We start from the raw sequence: 14,368 nt of genomic DNA, 5'->3' as shown, positions 1-14,368 counted from the left end.
GCGTGATGCACTAGTAGGATGCAGGAGGCCATCAGCCCCAGAAGCCGCAACACTAGCCTGACCGAAACCCAGGATAGAGGCTGAAAAATGGGAATCAGGGCCTGTATATCCCGGACCCGCTGTTCCGGTGGATGGACCCGGAACTGCGCCGAATCGAGAACCGCTCCGATGAAGTGGAGCTTCTGAGAGGGGCTCAGGTGTGACTTCGGCACGTTGATGGAAAACCCCAGCAAATGCAGGAGATCCGCCGTAGTCTGGAGGTGGGAGACGACTGCCTGGGGCGAGCCCGCCTTCAACAACCAGTCGTCGAGATAGGGGAAGACTGGAACCCCTGATCTGCGCAGATGAGCTGCGACCACCGCCATCACTTTCGTGAACACCCGAGGGGCACTGGTAAGGCCGAAGGGGAGCACGGTGAACTGAAAGTGCTCCTGACCCACCGTGAACCGCAGGTAACGCCGGTGGGCCGGCAGGACGGGGATATGGAAATATGCGTCCTGCAAGTCCAACGCTACCATCCAGTCTCCAGGGTCTAGGGCAGCTAGAAACTGAGTCAAAGTCAACATTTTGAACCGTTCCTTCCGGAGGAAGGCATTGACGTTCCTGAGGTCCAAGATAGGGCGTAGGCCTCCTTTGCCCTTCTTGGGAACCAGAAAGTAGTGGGAATAACAACCACGACATTCTTCTGGGCTCGGATCGCGCTCGACGGCCTCTTTGGCCAAGAGGGCCGAAACTTCCTCTCGCAGAAGATTCAAATGATCCTCCGAGATACAGTGGTGCTGCGGTGGCATGGCTGGAGGGGTCGTCTCGAAGGGGAGGGAGTAGCCCCTTCGGACGATTTGCAGCACCCACCTGTCCGAAGTAATGGTACGCCAGTGGAGCAGGTGATGGCGAACCCGGTCTCCCACTGGCGAGGAATGGTCCTGAAAGCTCGGACTAGGAAGGCTTTGAGGCGGATGCTGCCGGGGTGGATGTGGACTGACCGCGTTGTCCTCCAGTACCGCTTCGGCGGAAACCACGTCCGCGACCGCGTGCAGGCTGGTTCTGCGGCCGGTGGCTAGGCGGACGTGAGGAGGTGCCCCTTCCTTGGCCACCCACGAAAGGAGCGAAAAGCGGAAGTTTGTGGCCGCGGGGCCGAGAGGCCCAAGGACTTGGCCGTAGCCCGGGAGTCCTTGAAGCGAGCCAGCGCACTGTCCGCTTTCTCACCAAAAAGGCGAGCGCCATCAAAAGGCATGTTCATGAGTGTGCTCTGGACATCCCCTGAAAAGGACGTGGACCGCAGCCAGGCGTGACGTCGAAGCGCCACCGTGGTAGAAATCACCCTACCCAGCAAGTCTGTAGTGTCAAGTCCACATCGGATGGCGTGGCGCGCTGCATCTCTCCCATCGGCCAGAGCTGAGGAAAGCCGTGCCCGGACCTCCTCCGGGCACAGTGGCAGCACGTCCTCCACCGTATCCCACAGAGTGGGAATAACGGTCCAAGAGACAGGCGGAGTTCAAAGACCGCAGGCCCAAACTGAGCGAGGAGAACAGCTTCCTACCGAACTGTTCCAGTCTCTTGGAATCCCGGTCCGGAGGAGCGGACGGGAAGGAGGATTGGGAGGTAGAGGCCTGGATAACCAGACTCTCGGGGGTGGGGTGTTGGGACAGAAAACTGGGGTCGCCCGGAGCAGGGCGGTGGCGCCTGGCAACGTTCCTATCCACAGGAGGGACTGTGGAGGGCTTGGACCAGGTGCCCTGCAGAACGTCAGTGAGGGCCTCATTGAATTGCAGCAGAGGCTCAGTGGAGCATGCGGCAGACTGAAGCACCTCAGTGAGGATGTTAGTCCTCACAGCCACGGCAGGCAGCTCAAGGCCAAGGGCCGCGGCCGCCTTGCGCAGCACCACAGAAAAAGCTGCACCCTCCTCCGAAGCCACAGTCGGAGGAGAGATGAATCCAGTGTCCGGTGAGGTATCCAATCCACTGGCCTCCCCCAGTTCATCTGCCCAGTCCCGAGAAAGTTGCCCTTGAAGGGCCATAGGGTCCTCAGACCCCTCCCAGTCGCCCCAGTCATCCGATTCCTGGTAAACCGGAGGAATGATCGGAGCCGGTCGATAGACATAATGTGTCTCTAGCGGCGTCGGATGCGGCGCCGCATCGGCGTCGGGACCGGACAGGGGCTGAACCGGGGATCGACGCCGACCGGAGTCGGCGTCGGGGGTGGTACCAGTGTCGACGCCGGCGGAGGAGGCGTGACGAGGTCGACCGGGGCCCAGGCTCGGGCCCCTCGGAGACCTGCGGCGTCGGGGCCGGAGCCTCCAACGGCGCCGGGGCCGGAGCCGCCGGCACGCAAGGTCGCCCAGTCGAGTCCGCGGGGCCTGAAGGCGCGCCAGCGGGCGTCGACGGCGGGGCCAGGCTCCTCATGGCCGAGAGGAAGGCACTGACCTCAGTCGGCGTCGCGTCAATCCCAGGGACCGGCGGGTATGGGGATTTGCGCGGCGCCTGCGGCTCCAGCGGAGCCGCAGGGGTGGAACCACCCTGACCCTCGGCCGAGTCGCGCGACCGGCGAGGGGAGTCCGAAGAGCGGTGTCGCCTCTTGGACTTCTTAGAGCGCTTCGACTTACCCGAAGACTTCGAGCCAGACGAGCGACGATGTCGAGTGCGGCTCCGCGACCGATTCTTGGACCTCCTCCTGGACCGGGATCGAGAGGGGCGCGGAGCCGAGTGGCGAAGCTCGAGAAGCTTGCGGGACCGCTCCCGCCTAGCTTTCGAGGTCAGGGCCATACAATCGGAGCACGACTCCGCGTCGTGGTCGAGGCCCAAGCAGTACAGGCACCGGCGGTGATGATCGGTCACCGACATCAGTCGGTGACAGTCGTCGCAGGCCTTGAAACCAGGCATCCTACCGGCACCAGAGTCGAGAAGTGACCAAAAGGAGTCGAAAAAGTTAGTCAAAAATTGACTAAATGGGTAGCTCTCCCGGATCGGCGCTTACTGGCGCGGAAAAAAGAAGAACTGACGTCAGCGCGCGAGGGCGGCGTCTAAGTACTCCAACGACGTCATTCCGGCGCACGACGCCAATGACGGACGCGGAGCCGCAGTCGACACCTAGCGATGCGCAAGGGGTATTGCTACAAAAATCTTCCGGATCCAGTCTGACGCCTGGGGATATTCTAAGGTGAGGAATCTAACTCACGTGTTTCTTTCAGATAGAAACAACCACATGACCCCTGAACTGAAATCCCTCAACTGTCTCCCGTACGAAGCAAGAATTCAGCTACAAATTGCCTGCATCAAAAGAGAAAGGACAGGGGAACCTTACTCACTAACGGAACCAGGGTAATGGTTATATAAAGGGAAACAACGGTTCCTGTGGACTCATAAAAAATGATTCAAGCAATATAATTTGCACAATCGCAATAAAAAGAGGGTAGAATAATGTCAGAGGGCAATGAACCACCAACACATTAGTACAATTATGACTTGTTTTATAAACACAACAGTTTATATACATTGTTTAAATTTACAATAGGACAGATATTTGTGCACTGTGTCCCAAAGTGAAAAATGGAACCTAATCGTAAGTGACAGGGTGTATATTTATATACAAGGTTTCCATAAATCTTAAAAGGCGACAATTCTTGTATAATTTCTTTGTAAACAGCAACTGTATATAATAATACGCGCTGGGCAATGGTTTGCTCTTTCAGCTTGTCGACGGCGTTTCGACCCTCTATCAGTACGGGGTCTCCTCAGGACTAGTGATGCAGGGACATCTGGATTGCTTAATGCGCAGCCTTGTGAACTAGTGATGTGCCACAAGTGAGAAGTGAAAGGGTATTACTCACAAGAGGACCCGTCCGGGTACTCAGTGTGAGGAAAGGCTGGCAGTCAGGGGTACGGTTTGGCCGACCGACTCTTTACATCAACTCGTTATCGCCATAGCGGTATGGTTAATCCCTGGTAACTTCTGGAAACGGTGACAATGCACTGAGTCGGTCTGGATGATATTCTGTGCGCGATGAATCACAGCATCTGTATTCCCAAGCTGCGTGAGTCAGCTTCAAGGACGGTACAATGACAGTATCAACCAGACCGACACAGTGCATTGTCATTGTTTCCAGAATTTACCAGGGATTAACCATACCACTATGGCTATAGCGAGTTGATGTAAAGAGCCGGTCGGCCAAACCGTACCCCTGACTGCCAGCCTTTCCTCACACTGAGTACCCGGACGGGTCCTTTTGTGAGTAATACCCTTTTCACTTCTCACTTGTGGCACATCACTAGTTCACAAGGCTGCGCATTAAGCAATCCAGATGTCCCTGCATCACTAGTCCCGAGGAGACCCCGTACTGATAGAGGGTCGAAACGCCATCGACAAACTGAAAGAGCGAACCATTGCCCAGAGCGTATTATTATATACAGTTGCTGTTTACAAAGAAATTATACAAGAATGGTTGCCTTTTAAGATTTATGGAAACCTTGTATATAAATATACACCCTGTCACGATTAGGTTCCATTTTTCACTTTGGGACACAGTGCACAAATATCTGTTCTATTGTAAATTTAAACAATGTATATAATAAGTCTGTTGTGTTTATAAAACAAGTCATAATTGTACAAATGTGTTGGTGGTTCCTTGCCCTCTGACATTATTCTACCCTCTTTTTATTGCGATTTTGCAAATTATATTGCTTGAATCATTTTTTACTTCGCGTTATTTTGGGCTTTTATTGATGGTTCCCCTCTACCCCGCAAACCTTTTATAGAATTCCCTACCTTCCCTGGTTGACACCTATACATTGACACTAACTTTACTGCTATCAATGGGTTGCTCTCAGTAAATCTGTAAAGCACTTCGATACCTACAAGGGTCAAGTTCAAGCTATAAAAAACAATCTAAGTAAAAATGTCACTCTTGAACCATAGTCCTCCTTACCTCTTTATAACAGTGGCCCAGTGAACGTCACAAATAAGACACCCAGTTCACTTCTCTTGCAATCCCTCCTGGTCTACTACATTCTTATGAATGATCAGCCAGTCTACATCCATGTCAACTATTGGCAGCCAAATCCATGATCCATCTAAAACCTCATTCAAAGAGCTTTGATCCACAGTGTGGTCTGCCCTCTAGAACTCTTGCCTCTGATCATGTCCACATGGATTTTCTGTACTCATATAGTACAATCGCTTCAATGTGGCATTCAGAAGATCCTCATTACCATTGAATGACTTCTACAATGGTATATTATCTAATAAAAAAAGATGTACGAGACGCCCTAATAACATTTTGTAATGTTGTGATATTTTAAACTTTTTCATTAAAAGGAGATCAAGAGTCGCTTCGTTATGGATTATGATTTGATTCTTCCAGGTATTAATAGTAGATATTAGATACAATTACTTTGTTTACAAAAAAAGCCCAGGACTCCGATTACTTTTTAAACTGATTCTTTACTTATTTAAGTCAGCAACTGGATGGATATAGCTTCTTACTACTTCAATAGCAGCTCTCATGTACTAGTGATGCAGCTTCACTAACAATTAACTGTACTTATCTGAGTAGAGCAGCTCTCTCTACCTCAATTAAGATCTGCATGGCACATACCAATTCGAAGTCAATAATTCAAGGATAGAGGTTAGCTAGGTGCTTAGCATGGGAGTCCAGAGTATGTGGTTCCTGTTTAGAGGTACACTCAAAACTGGTGGGCAGGCACCACCTTCAAAATTTCTAACTTGATCTTCTCAAGCTCCAAAAGCAAAGGCAAGCATCAACTCTTCTAATTCAGTTTTTTTATTTCAGCTCTTTTCTTTCCATACATTCTGTCTCATTTCTGGTGCTCTGAATTGTCCCTCAACCTGAAGCCACAAACTCTTGCCTAACCTTCTGTACTTCCAAGTCTAATTATAGCCTTCTATGAGCTAGTGCTTCACTTTCTAAGGGCACAGGGTGAACAGCAGAATACTGGATATGGCTAGCGGGGCAAATGGAATGCAGGGAAGCCAAGAGATGAGTGGTGGGCTTAAAGGGTCCATCTATGATGTGTCTTGCTTCCATCAGGTTCAGCAACTGTCTCTGGGTGGGCCATTCTCATTAGCAAATTCAATACTTCTGCCTTTTGCAGTCCAGCATCTGGATCTACCTATCTCTACAGAGCATGCTGACTTCCTCTGCAGACAAAGCCTCCCACTTGGCTTCCACAAAGTGCTGGTTCTCTGCCATCTTTTACTAAGTAGTTAACAATAAATGTCTTAAGTATGCAGTGCTGAGATCATAGACCTTTATCTGTCACAACTTGCCATCAGTACCCACAAGTTCTTCAGGAGAGGTGCGTCTCTAGGACAATCCCACCTTCCTTGTGACATGTATTGCCACTATGTAGGAAGCTGGTCTTATGTAGTGTTGCCAATGTAAGTGCACACTATTCAAACAGTCCAGATGACCCTCGTGTGGTTTACAGGGCCTACTATAATAATCTGAAGTGCTCTGTTTATGGTAGTGTGGTCGAGCAGCTTCGACTTATCAGAAGGAAGAGTTAAGCATTTAGAATAACTTAATTACTTTCGGAGATATCGAATTTAGAAGAAAAACATTAAACTACTCGAACAACTTTTTTTGTTTTGAGGTATGAGCTTCGAATACTACAATGTTATCCTATGGGAGGAAAAACACACATAGCAAACAGGTACTTGCAGTCGGATTTAACATGTGCCCTTTGGGACTTATGGTGGTAGGGGCAAAGGTCCAAAGTACCACCAGTAGTTTTCTTATACCCAACCTTGTGTATCCAGGTGCAGAGGTGCTGGTCGGGGGGTGATAGCCTCGAGTGCTACACCGCTAAAGTCAAGGAGGCATGAAACAAAGAGGTTGCAATGGGGGACTTGGGGACAAGTCTGGCTGAACCAAAAGGGGAGCTCAGGTCGTGGGGACCCCTAGGCCACGGGGAAATAGTCAGAAGCTGTGAATAGGGGGCTCGGGTGCAGAGGTGCTTGGCTGGCGGGCTACTTGAGGTCGAGGTTCTCACGGTTGTCGGTCGCTTGTGGGGGGGGGAAAGACAGCAGGACCACTGTGTTCGTGGGTCTTAAAGCCCCTCACCGTGAAGGAGGGCTTCCAAGGCAGTGGCGTCAGGGCTGGACAAAGAACAAGCCTTAGCTGATGCAAGTGCCCCGGTACTCAGGGTATTGGTGCAGGGGGGGGGGCTCCTGGAGGGTCATGCATCTCGAAACGTGGCAGAGAGACAGGGCTGACCTCCTAGAGCCACATAAACCTCCTCCTGAAGTGTTGTTCCCTTAGTAGGCCCAAAGGCCAACAACACGGTGAACCGGGCAGATGCGACTGGTGCCTGCAGATAGAGGGGGATATCTCCTCTACCCAAGGGACATAATAGCTGGCTGTCAAAGTGCTGGGCAGTCCTCCAAGTGTTGAGGAGGATGTATAGCCACAGGACGAGTCAGGTATTTTCAAGTGTTAAGGAGCAAGCAGGAAGGCAGAGTTTGGCACCAGCTTCTGTGTAGGTCGTTGGTTCTCACAGTGTCGTCTCTTCTTTGCCCTTCTTCAGTTCACAGAAAGTTTAATTTGTCAGTCTGGGGGGCCCTAAACACTCAACTTAGGGGTGTTTTGGGGAGTATATAGCAGTAGCCAATTGCCTGCCTACCACTAGGGTGACTACACCCCTATATGACCACTTTCTGTGGTGACGGCGCATAACGCTGACCCAGAAGTCTCTATTTCACTAAAAACCAAGATGGTGAAACCCTTCTTTGGCTGTCAACTTAAGGTAGCACACCTGTGGGGTGTAACTAGCCTTTGAGTGAAACACCTCATGAATATCTAATTTCTTACCTGCTCTGCTGCCAAATGGCCCCCAGGGCAAGGGGTGGCATTCCCCAGGTCGGGGGGGCCAGGGGGGGGGGGGGAGGGGAGTCAGAGTTGCATATCACAGGCAGCAGAGGGTTTGACGCCTCTGGTCTAGATATGCTAAATTGCTAGCCATCCTCGCTGGAGGAGATTAGAACACCTTCCACAAAGCAGGCATTGTTCCGGACCTCAGATCATGGGCTTGCCCTTGCAGTAGGTCAGAACTTCATCTGTGGTGGCAGACTGGAAGATACCAGTCAGCCATCACATTAAGAGGCTAGTAAGGTTACAGGGGGCACCTCTAAGGTACCCTCTGGGTAAATGTCTTCATAAATCCAATACTGGCATCTGTATGGATTTTAAGACAAGTTGTTTGATACCAAACACTGTTATTTTCAGTGATGCCATTATGTAGCTGGGTAACTCGTAATGACAAGTGCCCCGTACATACCTTTAAAATGGCTTCCTGATCACCTGCAATGTCTAGTAATGGAACTAGGGATCACAGGGACATATCTACTAATGCAGGTGTACCCTCACATGTACTATAATGAACCCTGCCTTAAGGCTCTAAAAGCCTGCTGCAGCGGTGACTTACATATAGTATGCAGTGTACTTTGGCATTGCACAAAGGGAGTGGGCAATGTTGTGTTTCGAGAATGGTTTGCACCATTTCACGCAACCTGCAATAGCAGTCTGCATGCTGTTTGAGTGTGGGTCCCTTTGGGTGGCATAATACATGCTGCAGCCCTTAGGGACCCTGTTTAGTACCCATGCCCTCGGTACCAAGGGTACCATTTACCATTGCTAAAGTCCTTGCCAATTAGGTTACAATCAATATTTGTATCATTTTATGGAAAGAGCACTGGCACTGGGGCTTGGTTAGCAGGGATCCAGTACACTTTCAATCAAAAGCATTAGTGCCAGTGAGCAAAAAGAGGGTGACCATGTCAAAAAGAGGCACTTTACTACATGCTGTCCTTTGAAACACAAGGACCAAACACCAGTGTGCCTTTACTCTGGCCCCAAGATACTTCAATAGCCTCTCAGAGGACGATGAAGTGATTAAAGTATCTAAACTCTGCTGGGATGAGATTCAAGGTAGTGAAAGAAGGGGGGCAAAGTAAATAAGGAGTAGATTGACCTTTATTAAGAACCTCCATTCAGACTGTGGAACAATTAAGTCCTGGTTCCCCTTCCCAGACAAACAAGTATTGAAAGAGTCTGCTGTAATGGTGACCAAGACTATTGAGCTTTTCAATTTCTACTCTAGGCAAGGACATTGTCTTTCCATATTTAATTCAGTTACCAGATCACAGCTTACGGAATGAAATCTTAAGCGCTAGAGTTGTATGTAATCCAATCCACTCATCCTGGCGGAGAGTGGGCGCACACTGCCTCACATCCCAGCACTCAGTTTGCCCCGATGCATCATAGTAAATGCAGTGCATGATAACACTTACTTCAGTGTCAGACTTTCGTTTTTCACCCTTGTTGGTGCAGCCAGTGCTGTGCATCTCTAGACACGTGTTTCAGGACAGTTCTCCTTCTTCAGTAGAGAGCACCACATTGTTTTTGGTGGTGCTGGAAATGCTGCCAAAAGTCTTCTCAGGTCTCTGTACCACTCGCTGGGCACAGGTGCATCAACCAGAGCTCGTCAGCTCATTATTACAGGGGAGCCTTTTCAAACAGGAGGAGAGTGGGTGCGCACCTCCAAAAAGAATGAGTTGTCTCTACTGAAGAAGGAGAACTACCCTGAAACACGCGTCTAGAGATACACAGCACTGGCTGGCTACTATTGCATTTATTCTAACAGTGACTAGGTACTTAACATGCTGCGCACATTTGAAACGGGGATACAACCAGGGTGTAGTTTAAGCTACAGTCAACTTGTAGTGTTGGATTAAGTGGGTGCAGGAATAACAGTTAGGTTATAGTAGGACTTTTTCAGAGTTCTCAGTGGGTGCTGGAGTAGAATGAAGAGAGCAGCCAATGTCCTACATGGTGTGTGCTGGCAGCAAGCGTGTTCTTGTTTTCCCATGCAGTGTCATTCATCAAGACAAGTCAATAGTCCTCATGATGCTGTTGTGATCCCACAGAGCATTCTTCGTGTCGGCTGGAGAACAACAATAGAACTGAAGCAGAAGGTAATTTATTTCACAAACTCCAGATGTTCATAGGGACTTCTCAGATGGGAGCTTGTGTGATGGCACTAATGGCCCTAACACACAAGGGTGTGGTTGCTGTTGGAGATTCTCATGGGACTAACAGGTGCACTGATGCGTGAGGTGGCACACAGGCCTACACACCAGAGTGCAGTCACTCAGACTTTGTCAGGGGTGGTTATGGAGGAAGCGGTGTGTGCAGCAACACACACGTTCATGTAACAGAATAGGGTAGCACTCGCTCATACGCTTCATTGGGCTGGGTGTTGTGTAGGCAGGCTTAGTCCTTCTGAACTCCTCCTGGAGGTATGTTGGATCTCTCTACGGGACACTAACATTGTTTCACCCTCCCCAACACTAGCGTGCACAGCTTTTTCAAGTAAAAAGTACAGTGAGTAAACTAAAGGGATCAGCTTATATCCAGCACAGCTGGATTCAAACAAACCTGCATCTCTAATGCAAAGTTGTTTTTCAGGGTTTGGGGGGAGATAATTGAGTAAAAATGAATTTCCTAATGTTGTACAACATAACCCTTGCAACCAGGCCACAGGGACACAGTTTCATAGAAAATGTGGATAAGAACCCAGATGTCCTCTGGCCAATTAGGTGCTGTTACTCTTGATTCACCATCAATGGGGTAACCCTGTATTCCTCAGCCCCTGGGTAGCATATAGTACCAATTCATGTTTAAGTACTCTTGATTCTCCAGCAAAACAAGATTTTATTGGGGTTGTCTGAGAGTCCGTAAGGTGGGCAGCCCTCGGCTAAAGTCAATTTTCAAGTGTTGCTCCTCTGTAGCAGCAAGGTCATTCCTTGGAATGGCTTGGTGAAGGTTCAGTGAGCACAAAGGATCCTTTACTGTTCCTTTCACTGAATGTGAATTTAAACGCAGACTCTTGTACTTGGCTTTACAATAAGTAGGAAGGAAATGGGAGAATAGTGCAGGAAGGAAAGAGAGCCGACAACAGCACTGACTAACACTAACCGTTTTGGAGCGTTCTTCTACCTCAGACTACATAGAGATCAAAAGCATGGCCCGCCCACTTTTTATACATCAAAGAACTCTCATGAACACCGCATACAATCAGGGGAAATCAGGGAGCAGGTAATGCCAGACCGCAAATATTTGCAGTTATAGCCATAAGAGAGCTTTCTCAAACGGGGTCAATTAAAAAGGCCAGAAAGCCAAAACTAATAATCAGTTGCCACCAGCCTAAAGAACTATACAGCCTGGTCAAGGAGGCTGTATTCACTCACAATAAAAGGAGTACCTCTCTGGGAGTAACCCATCGCCCAGTGGAACCAAATAGTCTGAGTGAGCAATGCATCAAAACTTAAGAACAAGACTCTTTACATGTTTCATGTACAAGAAAACACAAGGGATTTGACACCACAGATGCAGTTAACATAACATATTCTTACTACAGGACATACCCAGCACATAAGCATCTGGACAGAAAACAGAGTTTCCTTGCAATGAATGTCTGTAAAGGATGAATGACATTACCAGCCAGCGTAACTTCGGGGAGAGTGACTATCTCTAATTTCCTGATGTAAATGTGTCCCATGATGTTTTCTGTATTGACCACCACCCTGGATCATAGGATTTGTAGAAAAGTCTATATTACCAAGAATATTGTTTTAGGAATCCATATGTTCATGGGCACAGACATACCAAATTTGTGATTCAAGGCACTAACAGAGAGATCCCTCCAATGTGCTCCTCGGCCACACTCTTGATGAGTCAGATGGCGCACCTGAATGAGCTCCACAAAATAAGGAGCTGATGGCAGTAGGAATTACTTCTGTTCCCACATCTACCAGACCAGTGGATGTGGGAACAATGGCATATTTTCTATTTCAGAGACACAATCAGTAAAATTTGTTAGGTGAACAATTACACAATTCAACACATGTACGACTGCGGGATCCCACTTCCCAACTGAAAAGATCAAAGAAATTCCAACTACAAGACATTGTTACTTTTTGGAGTCCATTCTGGCATGCCGTCTGTCCTGAATGAGAAGGGTGCCCTATGAGGAAACATGCCACCACTGGTGGGTGAGGGTCCTCCGTCCTAAAGCAGAACTCTGTTGGAATACGTCTCATTCCCATGATCTAATCGGGGCCCAGGTTTGCCCTACTTTTTGGTTTCATATGATGTGCAGGTTGTACAATACACTTTCACAATACACACCAAGAAGCATTTGTACAGATGGTTTTAAATGGCCAAGCTCCATCAAAAAGTTTTTATGATGAATTACTAACCTGTTCAGAGGAAGAGAGCGGAAGGGGGAGGGATCCGAGCTCCTTTAATAATTTGTTTGTATCCTTTGCAATCTGATTTGTGGAATGCTGTATCTGTTGACTTAAAAAAAAATAGTTACAGTTAACATCAAGCTATAATAATAAATGTCTGAAGTGCCAGTACCAGAGTTGGAGATTCAGAATTAAATGGCACAGAACATGTCCCTGTTTATCGTCTAACATTTTGATTGGCTGGTGGATAAAGCAACGCCATCACAGGAATTCTTTGAAACTACTACACTTCCATGAAGGTTCCGCCACGACCAGGTCATCTCTGGCCCTACCTCGTACTCTCTACCTTTTGCATTTGCTGGGTTAGTGAAGGCAGAACGTTTGCTTTGTACACAGCAAAAAGTTAAATAAGATCATATCAGGCGTGAAAGTGACTTGCTATTACAGGATAAATTTGACTTCATGATCCAATACCAGAGCAATAACCAACACCGGACATTATTAATGCTTTGCTCTAACTGAAAGTTATGCTAATCTCGTTTGAGAATGGAATTATAAACAAGCCATCAAATACAACAGTCCCCATCTATAAGACAACCTCAACTGCTATTCTTCCCATACGGAGTGAACTCATTGGTGTTGAAATGTATTTGTGCTAATGTCAAATCATTAAACTGCAGTAGCCATCTTCTAATTCGACTCTATAATGCATTAACCTGTAGCTCTTGCCTCCTAGTGAGGAGGGATAGGCTCTTGACACCTGAGATGTGATTTCGAGAAATTCCTCAAGTGAAAAAAAAAGGGAGCATAGTTTTCCATTTATATACTAATGAATGGCCCTCTCAATTTCACTGTTTCTCATGATCTCATTCCTGCTCCTGCCACTTGAAGTAACTAAATGTTTACTCCTGTGACTACTCGGAACGCTTCCCATAACTGCTATAAATGATGGTATTTCCAAGTTTTGGCAAGTTCCTGCCATTGAAAACTGGCAGGTAGATTAATGTCCTCTTTCTAGAAGGTTTTAAAAAGATACATCTTGCAGACTTAACTGAAAAGCTGATGAAGATTTCTCCGACGTTGGGCAGGCTATGGCTTCTTAACTGTGCGCATATCTCGTCAGGGATAGTTTATTGGATGCAAAGCTGTCCGGCACCCATCCCTGTCATATGTTTAAAAATGCACTTTCAAACTTGAAGCATATCATAGACTAGGTATTTGATACCATCAATTTGTACTCTTTAGTTCATGCTGTCATAGGGAGCAGGGGTTGGCAGTTCTGTCATGAACGGTTAATCTTTTCTTTCAAAATTGTAGCACTACATTAAAAGTGAGACTCTCCTTTTGTATCATCCTTGATGTGTGACAATGGTAATCCCTACGGTTCTCTGCTTTCCCTGCATTTCTATAATGTTTACAGTCGTTGATTATGCGAATGACATTAAGCTCTTCCCAGAACTCCATGGCTCAAAAGATCACAAAGAAATTTCAAATACATCTTGGCTTAACAGGACAGTTGGCGTTAGTAAAATAGTCATTATAAACGAAATTATTTTACTCAGCCTCAATGGCGATAAAAACAAAGATAAACAGACTTTTTCTGAGTTTTTAGGTCACTCCATCTAGCCATCTCAAACCGTGACACTGTGAAAGCAGAAGTTAAAACAACTCTGAGAGGGGTCCAGGAAGACTAGGAGAATGATTGTATTTAAAGGTTTTATGAAATATCATTTTTGGGAAAAGTGCAAATTATTTACCGACATTCGTTCTAGAAATTAATTTATAAAAAATGTTAAAAAGTGAACTATGACTCAGTCTTTTTAGTGCATACGAATCCTGCAAAATTTTGAGAGGCCCTGCCATATATTTTCAGTATTAGAAAGCATCCTTTCAAGCATGTAGCAGTCACATGTTTCAACATTACACACTGGAGAATGCGGCTGCATACTTGAATCATCTGTATAAAAGGGAAACCTACCTTCCTATCCGCAGTGTCTCTCATATGTCCACCCCCCTTCATCAAAGGCCTCACTATCCCGGAATAAAAGATATTAAGATGTTGCTCCTAGACCCTTAAAAGCACTAGCAAAAATAAAAAAGTGA

The 14,368-nt window shown here is 47.4% G+C and overlaps 1 protein-coding gene across 1 annotated transcript in view; it reads right to left on the bottom strand.

Moving 5' to 3' along the window:
- STX12 (syntaxin 12) overlaps positions 1-14,368 on the bottom strand; it is a 190,040-nt gene that overhangs the window by 89,932 nt on the left and 85,740 nt on the right. The window contains exon 3 of the mRNA XM_085647566.1: positions 12,275-12,374. Within this exon, the coding sequence (XP_085503692.1) occupies positions 12,275-12,374 (100 nt within the window). The remainder of the gene's footprint in view (positions 1-12,274; positions 12,375-14,368) is intronic.

This window comes from Triturus cristatus, chromosome 3_2 (assembly GCF_964204655.1).
Source record: "Triturus cristatus chromosome 3_2, aTriCri1.1, whole genome shotgun sequence".
In the NCBI taxonomy this organism is placed as follows: domain Eukaryota; kingdom Metazoa; phylum Chordata; class Amphibia; order Caudata; family Salamandridae; genus Triturus; species Triturus cristatus.
This window is presented reverse-complemented; position numbering and strand designations above follow the sequence as displayed.